The following is a 20,631-nucleotide window of genomic DNA, read 5'->3' as shown; positions in this document are numbered from 1 at the left end:
TCCCCTTGCTATCATATGGAAAAACTTAGGCAAAAATTCCTCCACACTTTGATCAGGAAAATGATCCTTTCATACCTTTTTGCTGTTTTTACCTCAGCTGGCAGACTGCAACTGTAAAGGGAACAACAGTGCTTGTACAGGACATCCAGGGATGATGTTTGGCATCATCTTCCCATGTTTCCTCAATGATAACATTTTTAAAGTTCATTGAGTAAGGCATATTTCATCCTAGTGGTGATTAAATTAATTGATAAAAGGATTAAGATAAATCCTGGAAGAAGCAAAACAATAAATCTTATTGCTTAGAAAAGATACATTTGAATGTTTTGATAACTGATGTTTGTGCTGGAAGTTTCAGAGGGGTTTTTTAATACTAGTTGGAACCTTCTGCCTGTGGAATTATAGATTTGACATGTTGACAATTTTTTTTGCACTTCTCACTCTTTTTTTTTTGATTAGCTGAGGGACAGGCAGCCTTTATCAGTTTCTTGTTGGATTGAACCTGAGCCTGCTGAGGAATGCTTTGTGTTGAGAGATGGTGATAGACAGGGACAAAAAAAAAACCATCTACGTGCAGCTTCATTTTATTTTGCAGAAGGTGTCCTTGGATCCTGGAGAGCACCACAAAGTGCTGTGGGGCAGTTCTGGTGGTTCATTTCCAGCCTGGGTTGGTGCCCTGGGGCTGTGACAGAGCAGCAGCTGGCAGCACCCCACAGAAGAGAAGAGAAGGCTGAGACAGGTGGAAAATCAGTAACAGGAGAGGGAGAAACACAGACAATCATAGACATGATATGTGCAGACGAAAGACACAAAATATGTGATTTTTTTTTTTTTAAGCTGGAATTTATAGACAGAAACATCATGAGCTGGAGGGAGATGGAGGAAAGTGAATCCAGATGGCAGGAGCTGTGGAGAAGGTTTCTCTTCATACTGGTGGGAGTGGGAGGACAGTGAGCTGCTCCCAGGAGAGGCAGGGTCCAGCTTCCACAGCCAGCAGCTCTGCTGGGAGCTGGACCAAGATCAGCCCTTAGCCCTGTGGATGGGGTGCACAGCCCCTCTTTGCTGCAGGAATTTCATCACCAGCTGCACACAGGACCAAGATCAGCCCTTAGCCCTGTGGATGGGGTGCACAGCCCCTCTTTGCTGCAGGAATTTCATCACCAGCTGCACACAGGCTCTCTGAGCTTGGGTCACTATTCTGTGTTTTGGGGCTGAGCCCAAAGTGGAGGCACAGGGGAGCTGCTGCCCAGTGCATCACCAGAGCCAGCAGCCAAGCAGGATTTATTCCTTATTCCTGGTGGAAAATGTCAGTGCAGGTGTTGCCAAATCCTTTATCCTTGCTGGTTCTGGGAGGTTTTCCCTTGCAGGGTAATTAATGCCTTTCTAAAGTGCTGGAGCTGCTCATGGGAAGGCTCTGGAGTCCAGTCCCCACAGGAACACTCTGCACTCCTTAAATATCCCCTGAAATGTGTGTGGCTCTGCTTAATTACCATGAATGAAGTTGGCAGGGCTCAGATTCCCATATTTCCCTGCTAAAACTAATTCTGAAGCACATGTTCAGGACCCCAAGTTTTATTGACATATGATTCATTTCTCTTTTGGCAGATTTGAGTGGGCAGGAATAAATGTTTTAGACCAGCAGTAATGAGAGCTTGGAGATCATTCTGCAAAAGAAAAAAATTTGCCTAGTTGTGGTGGGAAAATAGCATGAAATTCCTTCTTCCCCCAAATTCAGCCATTTTTATAGTAGAGGGAGTGTGGACTTGCTTTTTGAACTTCATACTATGAGTGCACTGGAATGCCCTGTCAGTTCTGATGCTCAGGGTGGTGTGAGGTGGTTAATGGGCTGTGTCTGCTCATCAGCTGGATGTTAAAATCACCCTGGCAAAACCTGGCAGAGGGCAGGACACCCCACCCTGCAGGTCCCTGGGCTTAGAGCTGTGATGGATGCTTGTCCATCATTTTCAGCTCTTAACCTGTGCTTTGTTTTCATATTTTGGCTTGTGTTGTTCTGCTGCCTTTTCTTTCACTCTGTATATTTATTTTTCCTCAGTTCCATTTCAGTAGGTTTTTTCCCCCACTTTTCCTTTTTGAAACTTTAAAGCTCCAACACTGAAATTTTTTCTTCTTGACTATTCTCTCTTTATCCTTGTCTGTCTTGGTCACCTCATCCTTTCCTCTCAGTGCTGTTCACTCCTTGCCCTTGCTGAGAGAGCTGGGATGCTGTGGGGTGTATTTTTGGAGGAGAGGCTGGTGGGGTGCAGGAGCAGCAGCTCTCTGTAGGGTCCCTTCTTCCCAAAGCTCTTTGCACAACACAGGATTTGCCTGTTTGGCCTTTCAAACTGATGCAAAGACAGTTTGACTTGAGAAGGGAATTTGTGACTCTCCATCATACATCCAGGTGCTGTCAGCTAGGTAGGAAACTCTGCTCCTATTCATTGGTAAGTCTATTTTTTCTCAGGTTCTGGTCCTTAATAGCTCAACCTTCCGAAAACCTTCCAAAAACCTTCCAAAAACAATGGCTGTGTCACAGGGTGCTGTAGAAAACCTGTTAAAGGAACTATTCTCACCCATCAGTTTTCTAATGTGCCTGGAGGTACCAACACAGACAACCTTGAGGAGGAAAATCAATCTGAAACTTCATTAGGAGTGATGCACAGATGCCAGTGCTGATGTCTTGTGTTCCTGTTGGGAAGGGTTTCAGCTCAGAATTTTGCTGGTGGTGTAGCAATGCACAAGGAGCAGTCTGGGGGGTTGTGAGGAAGGAATTACCTGGTCAAACAGGACGTGTGAGTGGCATTAATTAAAAGCTCATCTTCCTTTGGAGGAGCCTCTATGTTTCAGAGATGACAGAAAGGAACAGAAAAATTCTGGTTTTAAACTTCTGGGTTCAGCCCAGGCAGTACCTGGAGAAGATTCTGGATCACAGGGGAGCCAAGGCTGCAAATCCAAGCTGGCAGTGGAATACAGGGAGTGAAATGTTAATCAGGGCTTCAGGAGAGTCTCAGACATCCCAGACTCGGTGTCACTCCGGCTCTCATCAAACAGGAAATTGCTTTTCCAGGGTCAGCGGGGCTGGGCACGAATCTCAGCATCCTCAGCATAACAATGGCAGCTGAAAGGGAGCCTGCCTGCCTTGAGCAAACACGGGAGGCAAAACCAGGAGCACTGTGGCTTCCTGATGGGAAGACCTGGGAAACTCAAATTGAGGCATTTCCTTGCCCTGCAGTGAGCAAGGTGCTGGTGGCACCTCCTGGGCTCAGGGAGCTGCCCTGTCCCCCCCCTTCCCTGTCCCCCCTTCCTTGTCCCCCCCTGCCCTGCATTTCTAACATCAGGGGTGGCTGCTGCTGGCACTCAGTGCCTTGGGAAGGCTGAGTCTGAGTCTGGACTGCAAACACCTGCTGGTGCTGCTGCAAATGCTGCTCCTCCCTGGATCTCAGCATCCTGGCATGGCTTTCCCCCAAAATAATCAGCACAACCGTGGGCACTCTGGAAAAGCATGAGGTGCTGCTGAGATGTGGGAGATCTTGATCTGAGACTGATTAGAGCTTTGGTGGATCACAGAGAATACAGCATTTTATAGCTCTCCTTATGCAGATTTAGCCAAAAAGATTTTTCTAGAGGTGCCAAAATCTCTGTTAGAGAAAACTTGGTCCTACCTTTACCTGTGGAAGGCTGGGTGGGTTGGGCAGCAGTGGGATGGTGACATCCTTCCATAATCTCTGCAGGGATGGTGGCACCTGGTTCTCCTGCCAGTGCCTAAGTGGGTGCTCCAGATCCAGCTGGCACTGTCAGTGTACAACATCAGGCTTTTGTTTGTGAATGAATTATAAATACAAATTAATTGGAAGCATTGAGATCTGCCTTCCCTTGCTGAGCTCCTCTCTGGCCAGGGAAAAGCTTTATTTCCTGCAGTTCTTGGATAAGGCCAGAAGATTCCATCAATGGGCATCTCCACAAGTGATTATCCCAAATCTTAATGCAGATTTTCAGCTCTCTAAGCCTGAGGTGACTGGAAAGGTCCTGCATGACTTCCCCATGCCAGCCTGGCCCCTGGCTGTGCCAGAAGTTTGGTATTTGCAGCTGGAGCTGTTTGCCTTTCCCAGCAGGTAATAAAATCACCTACCAGTTTCCTAATTTGCACCTGAATTTCTAGGAATTGGAGCCTGAATGGAGCCAGAGCACCAGTGGAAGTGGAAGTAGGACTGTGTCTGTTGAAAATGTTGTTTATGTGTAATAAAGAATGAGCTGGGGTGTTGGGCTGCCTCGTGTGGCTCCTGTTGAGGGTGGTGTGGGCTCTGGGCTGCTTCCACCCTGTCCTGCTAATAGGATTAAAAATCACTGACTGTTCTTGATGATAAATGTGTCTGCAGGCTGTTCCAGCCACAGGCCTGAGAGGAGCATTTTTTGGCAAAATGAGATGAAAGATGGTAGTTTAAAATCAATTGGATGGTGTTTAGACCATCTTAGATGTGAAACTCTCAGATCCTTAAGTTGTGCCACCACAGGTGTGTGCAGGTATGGCTTGACTTTGCCAGAATTGTGAGTATTGTGTGAATATTGGGTCAGGCTTGTGTTGGGGAATCACTTTCTGATGGAAAAACACTTAAAACATCATAATTGAACAGCAGTGTGATGTGGGAGCTGGCCCAGGCTGATGGAAGAGAGGTGCCCTCTGGGTGAGGCAGGAATATTGTACCAACAAAAGAAAATGCATGTGATGAATGTGAGTGTGTGCCCTGGAGTCACCACAGTGCCCCACAAGGTGCTGTGACAAAAGGAATTTGAATTAAGAAATCAGATGCTTTGCTGGTTGGGTGTCCCAGCAGCCCCAGCCTCAGTTTCCCTGATGCCTGTCTAGGCAGGGGCTGTGCCTGGGGTGCTCATCTGCTGCTGAGCTGCTTCTTTCACTTTACTGTCCACCCACAGTCTCTGCTTTCTGTCATCTAATATTTGGGGTATCAGCAGGGATATTTAAGCCTTTTGTTATGGTTGCAATGCCACTACAGCTCCTCTTCCTCTTGGGAATGGGCTCTGACTCCTGGTCTAGGTTGGTTTTGGGCTGTTTGACAGTGTGGGATGGAGCACCAGCCCTGCACTCCTGCCTGGCAGGTGGATCAATCCCCTGCCTGCACTGGCTGGTATTTCCAATCTCCAGAGTGTGTGTGTGTATTTTGCATCTGACAGCAGGAGCCTCTCAGAGCCAGGTCATGGCAAAGTGGGAGAGGTTGTTTCAAACCCTCACATCTGAGGAGCAGTGATGTGAGCTCTCCAGCTCTTTAACTGCTAGTTTTAAGCATGATGAAATGAAAGCAAAAGGAATGATGGCTGGAGGGCTGTGCTGGTGAGGGGCTGGTGGGCAGCAGGGGCACAGGCAGGCTGTGCCATGGTCCTGCTGGATGCCAGGGGGATCTGAACTCCTTGCTGACCCAGGGATGCATTAACCACTGTGCCTGAACCTCCCAAGTGCCTGGGGAGGAAAGAGAGTGTGTTCTGCACACTGCTGAGGTCAGAACTACCTGGAACAATGAGAACAGAGCAGGGGAAGCTGCTGGCCTTGTACCCTGCCCCTGACATCCTGTTTGCATGGGGGCTGGGGGAATTGGTGATCAGAAAAGGATCTTCAGCTGGGGATGGTTTCTTGTTTCCCCTTAGCACGAGGTACCACCAGATGGTTCTTGGTTGCAGTTCAGAGCGTGACTAAAATTCATTTTTCAGGCACTTAGACAAATGGGATTTATTTAATTTCTCTGCTTTCTCTTCCCCTCAGAGCTCTGTTCTAAATCTCCACATTCTCTTTTCCCTGCAGAATGAAGTGGAGCTGGGAGAGCTGCTGTTGTCACTAAACTACCTACCCAGTGCAGGAAGACTGAACGTGGACATCATCAGAGCAAAACAGCTTCTTCAGACAGATATGAGCCAAGGTTCAGGTAAAGGGCACTGCATTTCTCACATTACTCATGCACTGATCATGTGTGCCTTGAAAGCAGATCAGGGAGGCTGCAGCTTGTGGGGGACCCAGGGGGATTTGATGCTCAGTTCCTGTTCATACAAGGATGTCTGTCTTGTATGCATAGACAATTATGAAAGTGTTTGGAACATTTACCCTGAAACAGGATGGTTTGACAAATGTGAAGGAGTCATTTACCCTGAGATAGGATGGTTTGACAAAGGTGAAGGTGTCTGGGCCAGGCTGAGGTGAGGAAGCAGGAGCTGAGCTGTGTCTGTGAGCAGCTTGTGGCATTGTCCCTGCTGGCTCTGGGAATTCTGGCTGGGAGCTGCTTTGTGTCCTCAGGTGCCTCTCCCATGTTCCTGCCACAGTACTGGCATTTTCCAGAAAGAACAGTGTGCTTGGGCTCTGTCAAGGCTGACATTAACTGTGCTTTTGGCAGGGGCTGTTTCTAATCCAACTGCCTGCCTTTTGTCCCCACTGCAAATCCCTGGGGGTGCAAATCCCAGCCATTTCCAAAGGCACTTCCCAGCACAGCCCTCATGACCTGCTGGCTTGTGATCCCTGTACCACAGAGCCTGTGCTTTGTGCTTTTTGCCAGATCCCTTTGTGAAAATTCAGCTTGTTCATGGATTAAAGTTAACCAAAACCAAGAAGACCTCCTGCATGCGGGGCACCATCGATCCCTTCTACAACGAGTCCTTCAGCTTCAAAGTTCCCCAGGAGGAGCTGGAGAATGCCAGCCTGGTGTTCACAGGTAATTGTGGTGGTGGTTCTGGCTGGGCAGGGTTCTGGTTGGCTCCACTTTCTTTTTATTTATTTTAATATGCTTCTGGAAATATGTATTTTGAAGTATTTTTTAATTTCAGTTTTTACGTGGAAGATACAGGTGCCAAAGCTGGTTCAAGGAGCTATTCCAACCCATTAGTTTGTTTTCAAACATGTTATAACAAAAAGTGATGCTGATTAGCAATTTAAATTTTGCCCTTCATGCTCAGAAATTTCCTCAGCAGAACACCTGTAATTAATCACTGCTTTGCATGGATGTCACCCTGACTGGACCTTGCATGTGCAGTGAGGAATTTGTTCTTGGAAGCTTCTGCCAGGTGATCCTGTGACAGGTGTGAATCACTGGATTCTTTCTTTCCCCTTTTCCTGCTGGAAGCAGAAAGGGCAGAGAGAGCAGCATCCCCCTGCAGCTGGGAGGGTGAGGGGAGCCCTCTGCTCCTCCCCACATTAATGAAATTGGGATTAATGAGTGGCCCCCTGAGTATTTTCCTTGCAGAGCAAAGGGGTTTGTTCCCAGATAGGCCAATGGCAATTTGGCTGATTCATCACCCTGTGTCACACAGTTTCAGCTTCATTTTCTGAGTGACACATTGCTGTGAAGGTTTCAATGAACAATCCCAGGGCAGGAGTGTCCCCACAGCCCCAAAGCTGGAAGGAGCAGTGGGGTGTTTGCCCTGGGCTGCTGCTGTGCCTGGGTCCCTCTGGGTGAGATCAGTGCTTGGTGAGACAGCAGAGAGAGGGGCCAGGGCTGCTGCTGCTGCTTTTCTGTGACACTTGGGGCATCCCCTGGGATCTCTCAGATTTTTGGAGGATGCAGCCTCCCTTTTTATCCCACCTTCCATCCCCATTTCCCTTTCTCTTTCCCCATTGTCTGAAAGCTTGAGAGGCACAGACTTCCCAAACACCTGATACCTGAGATTCTCCTCTAATGTACCACCCTCCCTTTTAATTTTTAACTCTTTCAGAATTCATAGTTTTCCCCCATTGATTCTTTCATCTTCCAATATCCAGTTCCATTTATCAGCAAACCTACAGTTTGTTTGTAAAGGCAAACATCTTTTCCCATCCATCAGTCAGTGGAACCCATCCCATTGTTTCTTTAGCCTTAGCTACAGCAGATCCACAGTTTGTCTGTAAAGACAAATCTGACATTCCTCTCCTGATGTTGGTGGAGGTGTCCCACAGTTTATTACTGTGTGCATCTGTGGGGTTCTGCTGAAAGGAGTTTCTGAAGTTCTGAAGGGGATTGTGGTGCTCCCCACAGCTCTATGTTGCATCTCTGCATAGCAGGGGTGTAGTTTGTTTGGGGTTTTTTTTTTGTTTATCTGTTTGGGTTTTTTTTACTTAGGTGCTTTGGTGTTATTTTTTTCTGCAGTGGTAGTTCTTTCTGTTGTGTGTTTTGTTTGGAATTTGGAATTTTTTATTTTTCTCTTCTAATCCCCATCTCTAGTCCATTAGGTCAGTTAATTAAATTTGCTGTTGAGTCAAAGTCCAGTTGAAAAGCAGAATAATTCTGCTTGAAGGGTGGGTGATGATGCTTTGAATGGAGAGAGAGAGAGCTGTAAAAGCAGCCATGGGAGCCAGGAGTGAGTAAGTCATCAATAATTTAAAGAAACCTTTATTGTGGCTTCATATTTTGCACCCAGTCTGCAGCTGACTTTGCACTGGCTGGGCTTCACTGGAAAGGCCTTTTGGGGTGATGTGCACAGAAGAATTCTGCATTAGCCAGGGTTAGGGGAAGGGCTGATTGGGCTGGTTCTCTGGTCTTTCCCCTCCTCAGGCACACAAGGACTCAATCCTGTAAATTTTTGGCATTTACAGACCAAAATGCTTCTCCTTCCTCACTGGTGCAGGACACCTTGTACCAGCTGTCTTCCTGCCTTCCCCTGTGTCCTTCCTCAGACCTGTCACTACCTCACATGTCCCAGTTCAGTGCCCAAAATCAGGTGGGATGAGCTCTGGTGGAAATTTTCCTCTCCAGGAAAAACCATCCAGGGTGGGGGTTGCTGCTGCAAGTATTGTCTGTTAGCAGCTTCTCCCCAAAAGAGGCTGAAACCAGGAAAGCCACTGACACTCATAACAGCAACTCCAATGTCCTGGCAAAAAAAAAAAAAAAAAAAAAAAAAAAAAAAAAGAGAGATGAGTGAGGCAACAGCTGGTGGAGAGGATGTTTGATTTTCATTTACCTCATCAAACATGTTGTCTAGGTAATGAGCAGCCATATACATATTGTAACAGAAATACACTCCTTTGGGGGCTTCTTTTTTCCACTTTCTGGGGCTTTTTTGGCAACCTGACACACATCCCCCATGTGCCATCTTCTGCTTGGGTGCAGGTGAAATGGGCTCTGAAAGGCAGGGTGTTCTCCTAACCAGGCACAAAGGTGTTAGTTGCTCTCCTGGCAAGGGAAAGGTGGAGTTTGGCCCCGCCAGCAGCACTGGCAGCTGCTGCCCAAGGTCCTTTCCATGAAGAAAAAGGAGTATTTGAGCTGCAAGTGCAGCCCCTGTGCTTGGGGGGGGCTGGGTGATGGGCACCCAGACACCCTGTGGGGGATTTGGGGCTGTCCCCTAAATCTCAGCCTGTCCCAAAGCTTGGGCTGAGCAGCAGGAAGGCAACACCTGGAACCTGAGCACTGCAGCATTTTGTTAATGATTATAATGCTGTTAATAAGAATTGTCAGTGGTGCTGTTTGCAGTGCAGTAAAGCCCAGATGGCCCAATAAAAACCAGCAGCACTCCAGGGCAGGCTGTGCCTGGTGACTCTTTGCCATCTTTCCATCACTCACCACAAAGAAAACCTTCAGCACTCCCAGCTGGGGGCTGTTTGCCTGCCCAGGTCCTCCTGGTGGCTGTGTGTCTTTCTCCCTTTCAATGAGTGTTTGCATGGCAGGATCTTTAGGGCTTGTGACACAAGAGGGTCCCCAAGGAGGGACAAATCATCTCCATGCTCTGGGTGCTCTCTGTGCAGCTGTAGAGGTAAAATCTGCTTTTCCTGCTGCCCTGGGGCAGCACTGGGGTGGTGTGTGATCAGGGCAGCTCATCCACTGCTCTGCTGGCCAGGGTCTGCTTGCTCTGCCTCCTGGTAGGATTTGGGGACACTCCTAACTTCTCAGTATGTTTTAAAAATTGGCAATGTCTCTGTTTTCTGTAAAGATTTAGGACCAATTTTTCCATTTTATTTATTTTCTTTTTTTAATATTTTTGTTCCTGAGAGTGTTGAGGCTTTGCAGAGCTGTACATGGTTCCAAAAGCTGGACCCTGGCAGTGCTATCAGCCACCTCCATGCCCCAAGTGCTGTAACAATGTGTGTCTCCAGACCCCTGGAGAACTTTAATGTTTTATTCCAGGGCTCTAATTACCTTCCAGTTCATAGGCAGTGCTTGATTAAAATGACAGATTGCTGTTCTGTTGCAGTATACCTGGTTCCTCTGTTGGCTCATTTTCTGTTGGCCTTTAGGAAAATATGGGGACCATTTAATCAAATTTGTATTTTGAAAAGGGGAAAGAATTGTTGGTGTGTGTTGATAATGATGTAGTTCTGGGTGTTGGGTTGCATTCACTGGAATGTTTTCTTTTTGAAGCAGTGCTGCCTGTTTCAACAAGATGCAGAGCTAGTGGGGCTTTTTAGTGGCATTTTTTTTAATTAACAGACTGATTTCCAAATGTCCCAATTAGCTGAGCAGGTTGAATGCTGATAAAGTTTTTGTCCTGAGGTTTCCTCCAGAAATATGTCTGAATTTTGGTTTCCTTGGCTGTGTGGAACTATGACCTTGCTGCTGGCAGGGATGGAAACCACCCTCTCATCACCCATCCACATTTTGGCTTGCTCATCTCTCCTTTCTCCTCTTGCTTTTCCCCACAGGAAAACCCAGCAAACATCCAGGCACTTTGTCCTTTGCACACAGATATAGGGAAGAAATCTCCAATGTATGAGTCAAATTAAACTATTTTTTCCATGCTGGAATGCAGGAGGAGGAAGTGGTTTCTCTTTTGAAATAGTATCATGTCAGGCACCATAACATCTCTTAGATGGATGGATAATTAGGCAACTCACTGCTAGAAAATAGCTTCTTGTCATCTATTAGACATGTCTTTTGGAAGTATTGGGCTGTCTGTATATTTCCCATATCTGGAGCTCAGAAGCAAAATCTAATCCCTGATTAAACCTGTGTAATCCTATCTTAGCCAAAGGAGAAAAAAAAAGGGGAAAAAAACCCTGATGTCAGCACTGTGTTTTCTGGGGATTTATACCTGTTTAATTTAGATCAGAATTTGGCCTTTGTGTCTGGTGTTCTAAAACACTTCATTGGTTTATGCAGCAGACAGCAGATGGTCCCTGGGCAGCTCTGGGCAGAGCAGGGAGCTCCTGGCTGGGACACAGGGAGAGGGGCTCAGGAGGAGCCCTGGAGCCCAGCCTGCCTGGCACAGCCTCTCAGGGGCTCTCTGTGCATTTCCAGATGTGAAACCCCTCTGGGAGGAGAAGGGGCAGCTCTGCTCCCCATCCTCAGCCCCTCTGGGCTTGCTGGTCAGCCTGGAGCAGGTGGCAGCAGCTCAGGGATGCTGAGTGGGCTCCTGCAGGCTCAATCCTGCTTTGGGGTCACCCAAAAAGATGCTCTGGGGTTGGGTTTGGCTTTTTGCAGCAGACTGACTTTAATGAGGAGGAGTGAAATGCCATTAATCAGGGTGAAAGCAGCAAGATGCTGATGCTTCCTGATCTGATATGTTGCTTGCTTAGCAGGCAAAATTAGATTCATCAAGTGGCCTGACTTCAGTTAATAAATGTACTGCATCTGATGTGACAGAAACTGCCTGTCCTGGAGTTCCCTGGAATCTTTTGATAATCTTTTTCTCCCAAAGCAAGGAGCAAACCCTCCTCTCTCCAGGCTGATGAGGGGCTTGATCCTTTTACCTTCATTTTACCAGATCCCTCTGGGGCTGGACAGGTGCAGCCCTGTGCTTGCACAGGGAAGGCTGGAAAGAGTTTAAAGTGCCCATCAGACCCTGATGGAGATTAAATCGATCAAGAGAAGCCTTGGCATCTTTCTCCCCTCTCTACTAAATGTGACAGGTCATGCTGGAGGAGCAAGGGGTGGGATTTGGGCCATGCCTGTGACCTTCTCAGTGTGTCTCATTAGCACAGCTGCTGCTGCTCCTCTTGGTGCTAAACACCATTTGAATATTGATGCCAAGCAGCAGTTTCCAGTCCCACTCACCCAGGCTGGGCACAGAAAGGGCTGCTGCTGGCTCTGAATGGGTGGAAGGGGCACTTTGGGGCTCTCCAGGTGCTGAGGCTGGATGGGAAGTGCAGGTGTTGGTGGGTCAGTGCCAACCACCAGTCCCATGAGGTCTGTGTGCTCAGGGCACTCATCTTTTTGCTTTTCTGTAGTTAAAAGGTTTTATTTGCATTGCAGGTGGCTGGAGCAGAGTTATTTATTGGTGTGGAGCTCTCAGCTGTAGCAGCACACTGAGATTCTCCCTCCAGGAGAGGCAGCAGCAGAGGCAGTGCAGCATGGAGTAACTGCTGAGTAACTGCTGAGTAACTGCTCAGCACACCTGGCACAGGCTCTGCAGATGGTTCATGGCCCAGCTGCAGAGTTCAGGCTTGTCCCCATCCTGTAAATGACACTGATATCCTTGAGGTTAGCTTAGACAAGTTTTCTTAGTGCTGCTCCCTGGTCATTCAGTCAAAGGATGAACTAGTTTCTGAAATTCCAGCTTAAATGTTCTTATTGCACATAACTCAGATAGCAATGATCTGCAGTGTGCTCTGCACAAGTGCTCAGTGTAGAGGAACAGGAGAGGGAAAGGTGAAAGATGTTTTGGATCTGGTGACAGGGCTGCAAACACAATTTTCTTCTGCATTTCAGCATTTCTATTATAAAGAATGTCTCTTTAGGAAGCCTATTTCCAAATGTGTCCCTCTGAAGAGCAGCTGCAGAAGGAATTGGTTTGACCTCTACTTCTTTAATTGCTTTTTGCTCTGTTGGCCTAGAGATGGATGTTGCTATTGTGTAAATTACTTTGAGAGTGGAAAAAGAGCTCATGAGATCAGGTGTGTAGTTTCTGACAGGAAAATATTCTTCTTAAATGGAAAGCAGCATCTACCAGTTCATAACCAGAGTCTGGGTCAGTCTGAAAATCCCAAATGTTAATTACTTAATTTTCTGCTATTAAGCAGCTCCATGCTGTCACTGTTTTCATGGCCAAAGGCAGATTGAATCTGAAGTTTACTGTGAGCTCCTTTCAGACTCTGTCAGGAGATGTTCAGATTTAGGAACACAGCTCAGTCCCTGGGCTCAGTGTGAGGCAGAATGCTCACCTGCTGCCCATGGAGCTCCTTCACCTGTTGTGGAACAAGCTGGAAGGAAAGAGCAGCAGATTTTTGCCCCCTGCAAGGCTGGATTTTTGGTGGATTTTTTGTGGAATTTTTTTGTGATTTTTTTGTGGATTTTTTTTTTTTTTTTTTTTTTGGTGGATTTTTATTTTTTGGTGGATTTTTTGTGGATCTTTGGCTGCAGTGCAGGTGAGGATGCCCTGCTGTGTGCCAGTGTGCAGGAGCAGAGGGCTCTGGTGCAGCTGCCTGGGGCTCCCAGGGACACAGCAGGGCAGTGAAACACTCATCTTGGAAAATCAGGATTTTAGTTACCTTGCTGAAAATAATTAAAAATTAAAAGTGAGTAGTTATCTGAAACTTAAATAATTGATTGTCTGTCATTTCATGTTTGCTCAGCTGGGCTTACAATGGGAAAAGACAAAACTTGTGAGCAGATCCAAAGGAATACAGACAATGCACCAGAACCCATTCTGTGGAAAACTGGACTGTCCCCAGAAATCATTTGTATTGTCATATTACTTCCTCCTTTTGAGACCCCTCCACACAAAAATGACCCCAAATTTAATTTCAGAAGTCAATCAATGCTTAATTGCTATTCAAGCTAATTACCATAGGAAGCAGGAATGGGAGTGACTGTTATTATGAATATGTATTTGTTTGAATCCTTTGCCAATAAATAAACTCTGTGATTGTGCAGTGTGTATTGGAGGATTACCTCACACTGAACAAACACACACTTTGTAACTTTAAATTGTTAGAGAGTCTTTTGTCCATCCCAGCTGAGTGTTAGACCAATACTCTTATTTTGGGAGAGATGCTGTGGAAAACCTGAGTTTGTAAACCTGAGGTCAGTCCAGTGCTACCTGTGTGAGAATAAACATTTGGCCTTGGCAAGTTTCTTCACTGCTCCTCAGCAATAAGTGTCTGTGCTATCTGCAGTAGTTAATGACAGAAGCAACAGTGCTTGTATAATTAGCCCATTAATACCCCAAAGGACTCAGCATGCTAATTACCTGACACAATGAGATTAGCAACTTGCATTACAAGAATTCAAAATACTTGGATCAGCAGTAGAATAACAGGTGCCCTTAGTTAGCACACCTGCTTGTTTTACAGTCCTGGCATGGAGTGTTTTGGAAGGATTGGTATGCCTGGGGTACTTCTCCACTGTTAATTTATCCTGTGATTAATTGTTGGCCTCTAAGGCTCCTTGATTTAAATTACTTGGTACAGTCTCCCAGGATTAGGCTTCATCTTCCTTCATTTTACCAAAACAAAACACAAAGCCAAACCAAAACAAAATTAAAAAAAAAAAAAACACAAACCAAAACCCTGGGGAAAAAAAAAAAAAAAAATATCCTATTGAAAATTTTGGGTTTGGGGTATTTTTATGTCATTTTATCACAATATTTTCTTTCTGTAGGCCAATAAATCATAGCAAAACATTCAGTATAGTCCTGTTAGCTACACCTGTGATCCATTGCCTTGTAGGAGAGCTCATTAATAACCCTGACAAGCTGTGTATTAGTTGGAGATGGATGGCTCAGAATTCCTGACTGTGTCCTCAGAAGGTGGCCTTTCCAAAAAACACCAGCCTGAACTCTTGACAGGGGCACTTGCTTGGCACCCTGATAGCATCAGCCCTGGATAACTGATGGTGACAGGCAAAGAGATGCAGTCTGCCTGCTGGGTGGTGGACCCCAGATCATTTCTAAATGTCAGTGGAAAACAGACTTACAGGGCTCTGAGTTGCAGGGTAGATTTTTTTTTTTTAGAGCAATTTTTTTGAACAAATTACTTGGGCGTTTGAAGTTTGCTGTCTAAAATATCCACAGGTGATGTGGGTGAGCAGAACCATCTCTGCCCATAAACTGTGTGTGTCAGAGCTGCCAGAAGGGATCAAGTGAGATGTAATCTGGCACTGCTTGATGTCAGGACTGCACTGCAGGTGGTGCCTGAGTGGCCCAGAGCAGAGCCCAGACTGTACAGAGGTGAGGAACCAGCCTGTGCAGTCAGAGGGGCAGCTCAAGTGGTGCTGACCATTTGTTATAATAGGAAATATAGGTGAAATATAATGAATATAATAGGAATATAATAGGAAATATAGCCTTTGCCAAGGTGTGTGGTTAAAATGAGGCTCAGTGTGCTGTGCTTGGTGTCCTGCACACTTTGGGGTGATGCCATGGGGGCTCCCAGATGTTGTTTTGCTGGCAGGGGCTCCATGCCAGGCTGAACATGCTCTGCCTGCACCAGCCCAGCTGGAATGGAGCTTCTGTAGACATTTGTCCTTAAAACCCCTCTCTTTCCTGAGGAGATTTTTTAATCACTAATATTCCAGGCAGTGCCTGTGGATATCCTGGCTTCAGCTTGCAAAGACTTTGTTTCAACTTTCTAATGAGCTGAGGGCTTCACAACACACAAAGTGCTTTTGCTCCTGTCTGTGGGAGTGCTCAGCCTTTCCCAGGGTCAACCCATCATTAGGGTTTGCTGCTGTCTGTGATCTTTTGCTCCAGGCTAATCCAAGGGACAGGGTGTTGGGTTGATGTCTCTCCCTGGGTTGCTTTCACAAGGAGCTGCAGTGACAATTATGGCAAATTCTTACCCTGTGAACATCCTGCTGACAGCCTGGACCTGTGTGATTCCTGTCTCTGAGCAGGGAGGGCTGCTGGCTGGCACTGGAGTGCTTTGTGTGATGTGTGCTTGGAGAAAGGCAGCTTGAGATGCTGCTCCTGCATTTCTCTGGGCTCAGGCTGCTTTTGTCATTTCATGATGCTCAGGCAGAGCTTTTGGCCTTCTTTACATGATGTAATTCTCCTTCAAGGGCAGGCTGGACAGGACTCTGAGCAGCCTGCTCCAGTGAAAGGTGTCCCTCATGATCTTTGAGGTCCTTTCCAACCCAAATCATTCTATGAATCTACTTTAGCTATTCATCATGGTAAATACCATGGTAACTGTGGATGTCTTGTTTGATCGAGTTGTATTTCAGTCTGTAGCACAGCTTATTTTATTCCTTCCAAGTTCCTGTTTCTCTAACATTTTTCAGAGTTACATACCCAAAATGCTGCCATCTGGCACCTGGACATGTAGGAGCTGGTGGGGGACAGTGGTCAGGACAAACTCAGGCACTCTCTGTGTTCTGGTGTTGAAGTTTGCAGTTTATTGCAGTGGGTAAAAAGGGCTCAGCTGGGAGCTGCAGACACACCTCAAACAGGCCCAGAGGAGTGAGATAATAAAGGGGTAAAGCAAAGGTGAGGGGTGCAGGGACAAGAGCATTTATAATAAGAGATTTAGAGATAAGATGGAGGATTTGGGGCGTGGTTTGTCTTTCTGTCTCCTTCTTTGTGGAGTCCATCTTTTGGGCCAGAATGGCACTTCTGGATTGGTTTGGGAGAAAACTGGACAGCGCAATGTAAGGGTCATGTATTGGAAAGTAATTGTCACCATCATGTAGGTAATTTATAGTATAAAAGATAAGACAGTGCACCTCTGACTGTCATGCTAGAGGGACCTTTGCCATTCAGAAAGAATTCCTTAGATAAGAAAGAATAAAGAACCTTGAAAACCTCAGAAAACAGCTTCTAGCTTTTCTTCCGTGCCCGAGCCGGGAAAAACACGAGCTCTAAAACCACCGAATGTCCTGCTGCGAGCGATCTCAGGATCAAAGAGACCACACCGGCAGCGACATCCTGGTTTATACCAACCCCAGAACATCTGTGAGATGAACAGGGATCACTTCCCAATGACCGCAGCAGCGCGTTAGTTTCCGTGGGGCGCTGCCCTTTTGTCCTGACCAGCCTGTTCCTCTCCGGCAGTGTACGGGCACAACGTGAAGAGCAGCAATGATTTCATCGGGCGCATCGTGCTGGGGCAGTACTCGACGGGCGCGCCCGAGTCCAGCCACTGGCGCCGCATGCTGGGCTCGCACCGCACGGCCGTGGAGCAGTGGCACAGCCTGCGCTCCCGCCAGGACTGCGACCGCGTGTCCCCCGCCTCGCTGGAGGCCACCTGAGCGCGGGGACACCGGCACACCGGGACAGCGGGCGGAGACACCAAACAGCCGGCCAAGCACCCCCCGCGCACAGCCCCGGGGCAAAGGCAGCGCCCCGGTGAGACGTGTTCCCCCCTGGATGCAGCTGTTCCCCGGGGCTGCACATCTGGATGCAGCTGTTCCCCCGGGGGCTGCACATCTGGCCGCAGCTGTTCCCCCCGGGGCTGCACATCTGGCCGCAGCTGTTCCCCCGGGGGCTGCACATCTGGATGCAGCTGTCCCCCCGGGGGCTGCACATCTGGCTGCCTGCCCCCACCGTGCTGTGTGCGCCCCCCAGGCTGTGCGGGGGGCAGCCCTGGGCAGCACAGCTGGATGGATGGATGGATGGATGGAGGAGCTGCCCCTGCTGTCCCTCCACTCCAGATCTCATCCTCTCAGAGGTGTAAGTACCCCGTGTGCTCTCGTTGCTGAACGTGGTCATTAGGCTAGAATACTTTTTTAAAGCTGTGGTGAAATCGATTCCGACTGCGGTTTTGTCCTCGTTCTAGTTTTGACAGAATTAAGCTGCTGTTGGTGTGTGTGTGTTTGTGTGGCCCCACGTCAGAGGGACCCGTGTCCCCTCAGTGGTGACCTGCCAGTCTGTGTGCGTAGTAGATTCCGTGCTGATAGAGCAAAATAAACATTTCCAGTAGCATTTGTCCTGGGAAAACCAGCTCGCATCCTTTCTAATGTGCTGTGCAAAAATAAATTAAAAAAAAAAATCAAAAAAGTCCCGCTCCAGGGATTTTGGTGGTTAAGACCCAGAAAAGACAACTTTGATTCTCACAGACTGCAGTGGCTCTTTCTGTGCTGTGTGTGTTCACCCAGGTAGTTCTTCAGGTCACCAAGTGAACTTAGCTACGGTCAAGCTGTCCTGTCAGTTGCTTCTGTACATTTTATTTTTCCACAGTGTGTTGTCTGGTATGATGCAGATTGTATATTTATTGAAAATAAAATTCTATTGAATTGTGCCACATAGATTGGAGTGATGCTTGTTGAATTTACCTTTGTGCTGAGCTGCTTCAGTTATGCTTATGAAAGAGTGAAATCCGAAATGTTGTTACTCACTGCAGATAAAGTGGGAGCAGTTTGAGAGAAACTGGGCACCTGCTGCTGGGGTCAGTCTGGATGCCTTGGTCTGGTCATGGTGGTTCCCAGCCAGACCCCACACAACTCCCTGGGGGTTGGATGTGTCAGATTCCAGAGATGGCACATGGCAGGAGGGGCAGCACTCATCTCCCTCCTCTATTCATTAAATGAAGCCCAAAATGAAACCCCAGTACCACCTGTACTTTTAATACTTCTATTTTTAAAAAGGAAAAAACAACACATATAAGCCTATTTCACCCCTGTTTGTTATTTTGCTGCTGCTGTTAGGCACAGGTGAGTCTTGCAAAGCAAAATAAAACAAAGCCCAACCACACCACAACAACCCAAACCAAAAAAAGCTCACTGCTTGCTTTGGCAGGTGTGAGTGTGTGGGTCAATAATCCCTGCTATTGTGCAGCTTTTCCTGCTCCAGGGCAGGTCTGTGCTGTGGCTCTGCCATCAGCATCCCTTCAGCACTTGGCACTGGCTCCCTGCTGTGTGCCAGCAGCACAGGGCACAGGGCAGGGCTGAGCAGGGCTGTCCTGAGCACCCTGTGGATGCTGGGCATCAATTCTAACCTGCCTCTCTGCAACATGCCATTTCTTCTCTGTCCTGCAGTGAAGCTGATGGCAAATCTCTGTTCTCTGGCTTCCTCCTGGTTTGTCTCATCAAAAAATCAGAGTGCAGAGGGACCCCATGGGCAGTCCTGGGCAAACATGCTGTAGGAGGCTGATCTCTTCCTGCAACTCATGAAGGCTCAGGCAAGGATTTCAGCAGTTACTGTGGCTGACATTAATATTCTTCCATGTGGGCTGCAGAATGAACTCAGGATGTCCACGAGAGCAGACACATGCTCTGCTCAGCACTGGGGATGAAATGTGAAGAGAAGATAACCTTACCTGAGTCTGTCCTTGGAGTCATCAGGTATTTGTCCCACAATGAGGAACAGTCATGTACACAGGATGCCAAAAATTGGTGAGGGTCAGAGGGAAGGTCAGTAAGAGCAGAACAGAAGCAGATGGGGAGCTGCTGGCCTGCAGAGCACACAAAACTGCAGGGATGGATTGTGGCCATGCTCCTGGCTCTGCAGGTGAGGTGCAGCTCATGTTTGGTGAAGTTGGAAGGTGACCCAAAGTGCAGCTGGCACTGCCTGTGCTGGCAGCAAAGCTGGTGCCAGCTGCTGTGCCATGGGGCTGGTTCACAGAAACCAGCATAAAAACTATTCAGGATCTCTGCTCCCTCTTTATATATGAATATTTGTGCTTTGGGAGTACATTAATATGCTCAAAGATTTCTGTTCCATAGTTTGTTAAAAGTTGTTTATAACACTGGCTGTATCTGAGGATGGCACACAGGAAAGAGGGGAAAAGGCATGGAGTCATGTCTTGACTTCTAATAATCCAAATTCCTTCATTTTTAGTGCTCTGCTGTAGCAGTAGGCTTTTCCTTGAGCCAGTTAATTTCAGATCAATGTATGGAAGGGGGGAGGTGTTCTTAAAAGGCTTTATTTAATATAAAGTAAATTTAATAGAAAAAAGTTGATTGAATGAGTTAAGTCTGGATGCTTTACTGTACTGAACGCTTGGTGTCACCGCCAATTGTTTATATTTGAATTTCTAAAAATGGGTCCAAAATGCTGAAAATTTTAATCTGTAGCTAATAATAAAAAGGGAACAGCATTGGGAGTGTTCCTAAGCAGTTCCTTCAGTGCTGATTTAAGGCATAAATTGGAAATTGAACCGGACGACAAAACTGTATAGTATTTGTGCCTGTACTATTTCCCTTATGAGTGCAACAGTTAGAAAAGAATTTTATACATTGTTTTTAAAAATCTGAAGTTTATATCTAACAAAACGTTGACCACAGGAAGGAGACACGCTGGATTATATCGGTACTATGATATGCTGTATCATATCGGGTTTTTGCTGTTAGTGAGGGCGTGGACCCAGCACAGACCTGGCAGATGAGCACCGAGAAAATTCTGAAGCAGCCCTGGAGCCCCGGGCGCAGCTGCGGGTTCCTCCTCCCTGTTTAAGTGTTTAAGTGTGTCAGCCCATTGCCTTGCTCTGGGAAAAAATCCCGAATGGAACACAGCCTGCTTCCCTCCCGGGTGTCCCGGTGCAGTCACGGGTCTCGCTCGGTTCCTGCCCGATCCCTGCCCGATCCCTGCCCGGTCCCTGCCCGGTCCCTGCCCGTTCTCTGCCCGTTCCCTGCCCGGTCCCTGCCCGTTCCCTGCCCGGTCTGTCACCCCGAAGGGACGGGCTCCTCCCGCTCGGGAGCCCCGAGTTTCCTCCGCTCCTCCGAGCGGCTCTGCGGGATGGGGACACTGAGCACCGCTTGGGATGCACCTGGAGGGACGATGATGTTCTTACTGTCCTTACTGTCCTTACTGTCCTTACTGTCCTTACTGTCCTTACTGCCCCGCGGGGACAGCAGCGCTGTG

General features: G+C 47.5%; 2 protein-coding genes across 2 annotated transcripts in view; both read left to right on the top strand.

The window, feature by feature from the left end:
* The window catches only part of SYT17 (synaptotagmin 17), a 29,462-nt gene extending 11,663 nt beyond the window's left edge, over positions 1–17,799 (top strand). The window contains exons 6-9 of the mRNA XM_079320655.1: positions 5,810–5,930; positions 6,552–6,707; positions 16,885–17,185; positions 17,303–17,799. Coding sequence (XP_079176781.1) covers positions 5,810–5,930; positions 6,552–6,707; positions 16,885–17,081 — 474 coding nt within the window. The 3' untranslated portion in view covers positions 17,082–17,185; positions 17,303–17,799. The remainder of the gene's footprint in view (positions 1–5,809; positions 5,931–6,551; positions 6,708–16,884; positions 17,186–17,302) is intronic.
* GDE1 (glycerophosphodiester phosphodiesterase 1) overlaps positions 1–20,631 on the top strand; it is a 166,489-nt gene that overhangs the window by 89,015 nt on the left and 56,843 nt on the right. The gene's annotated exons all lie outside the window — the stretch shown is intronic.

This window comes from Erithacus rubecula (assembly GCF_903797595.1).
Source record: "Erithacus rubecula genome assembly, chromosome: 17".
NCBI classification, from domain to species: Eukaryota; Metazoa; Chordata; class Aves; order Passeriformes; family Muscicapidae; genus Erithacus; species Erithacus rubecula.
This window is presented reverse-complemented; position numbering and strand designations above follow the sequence as displayed.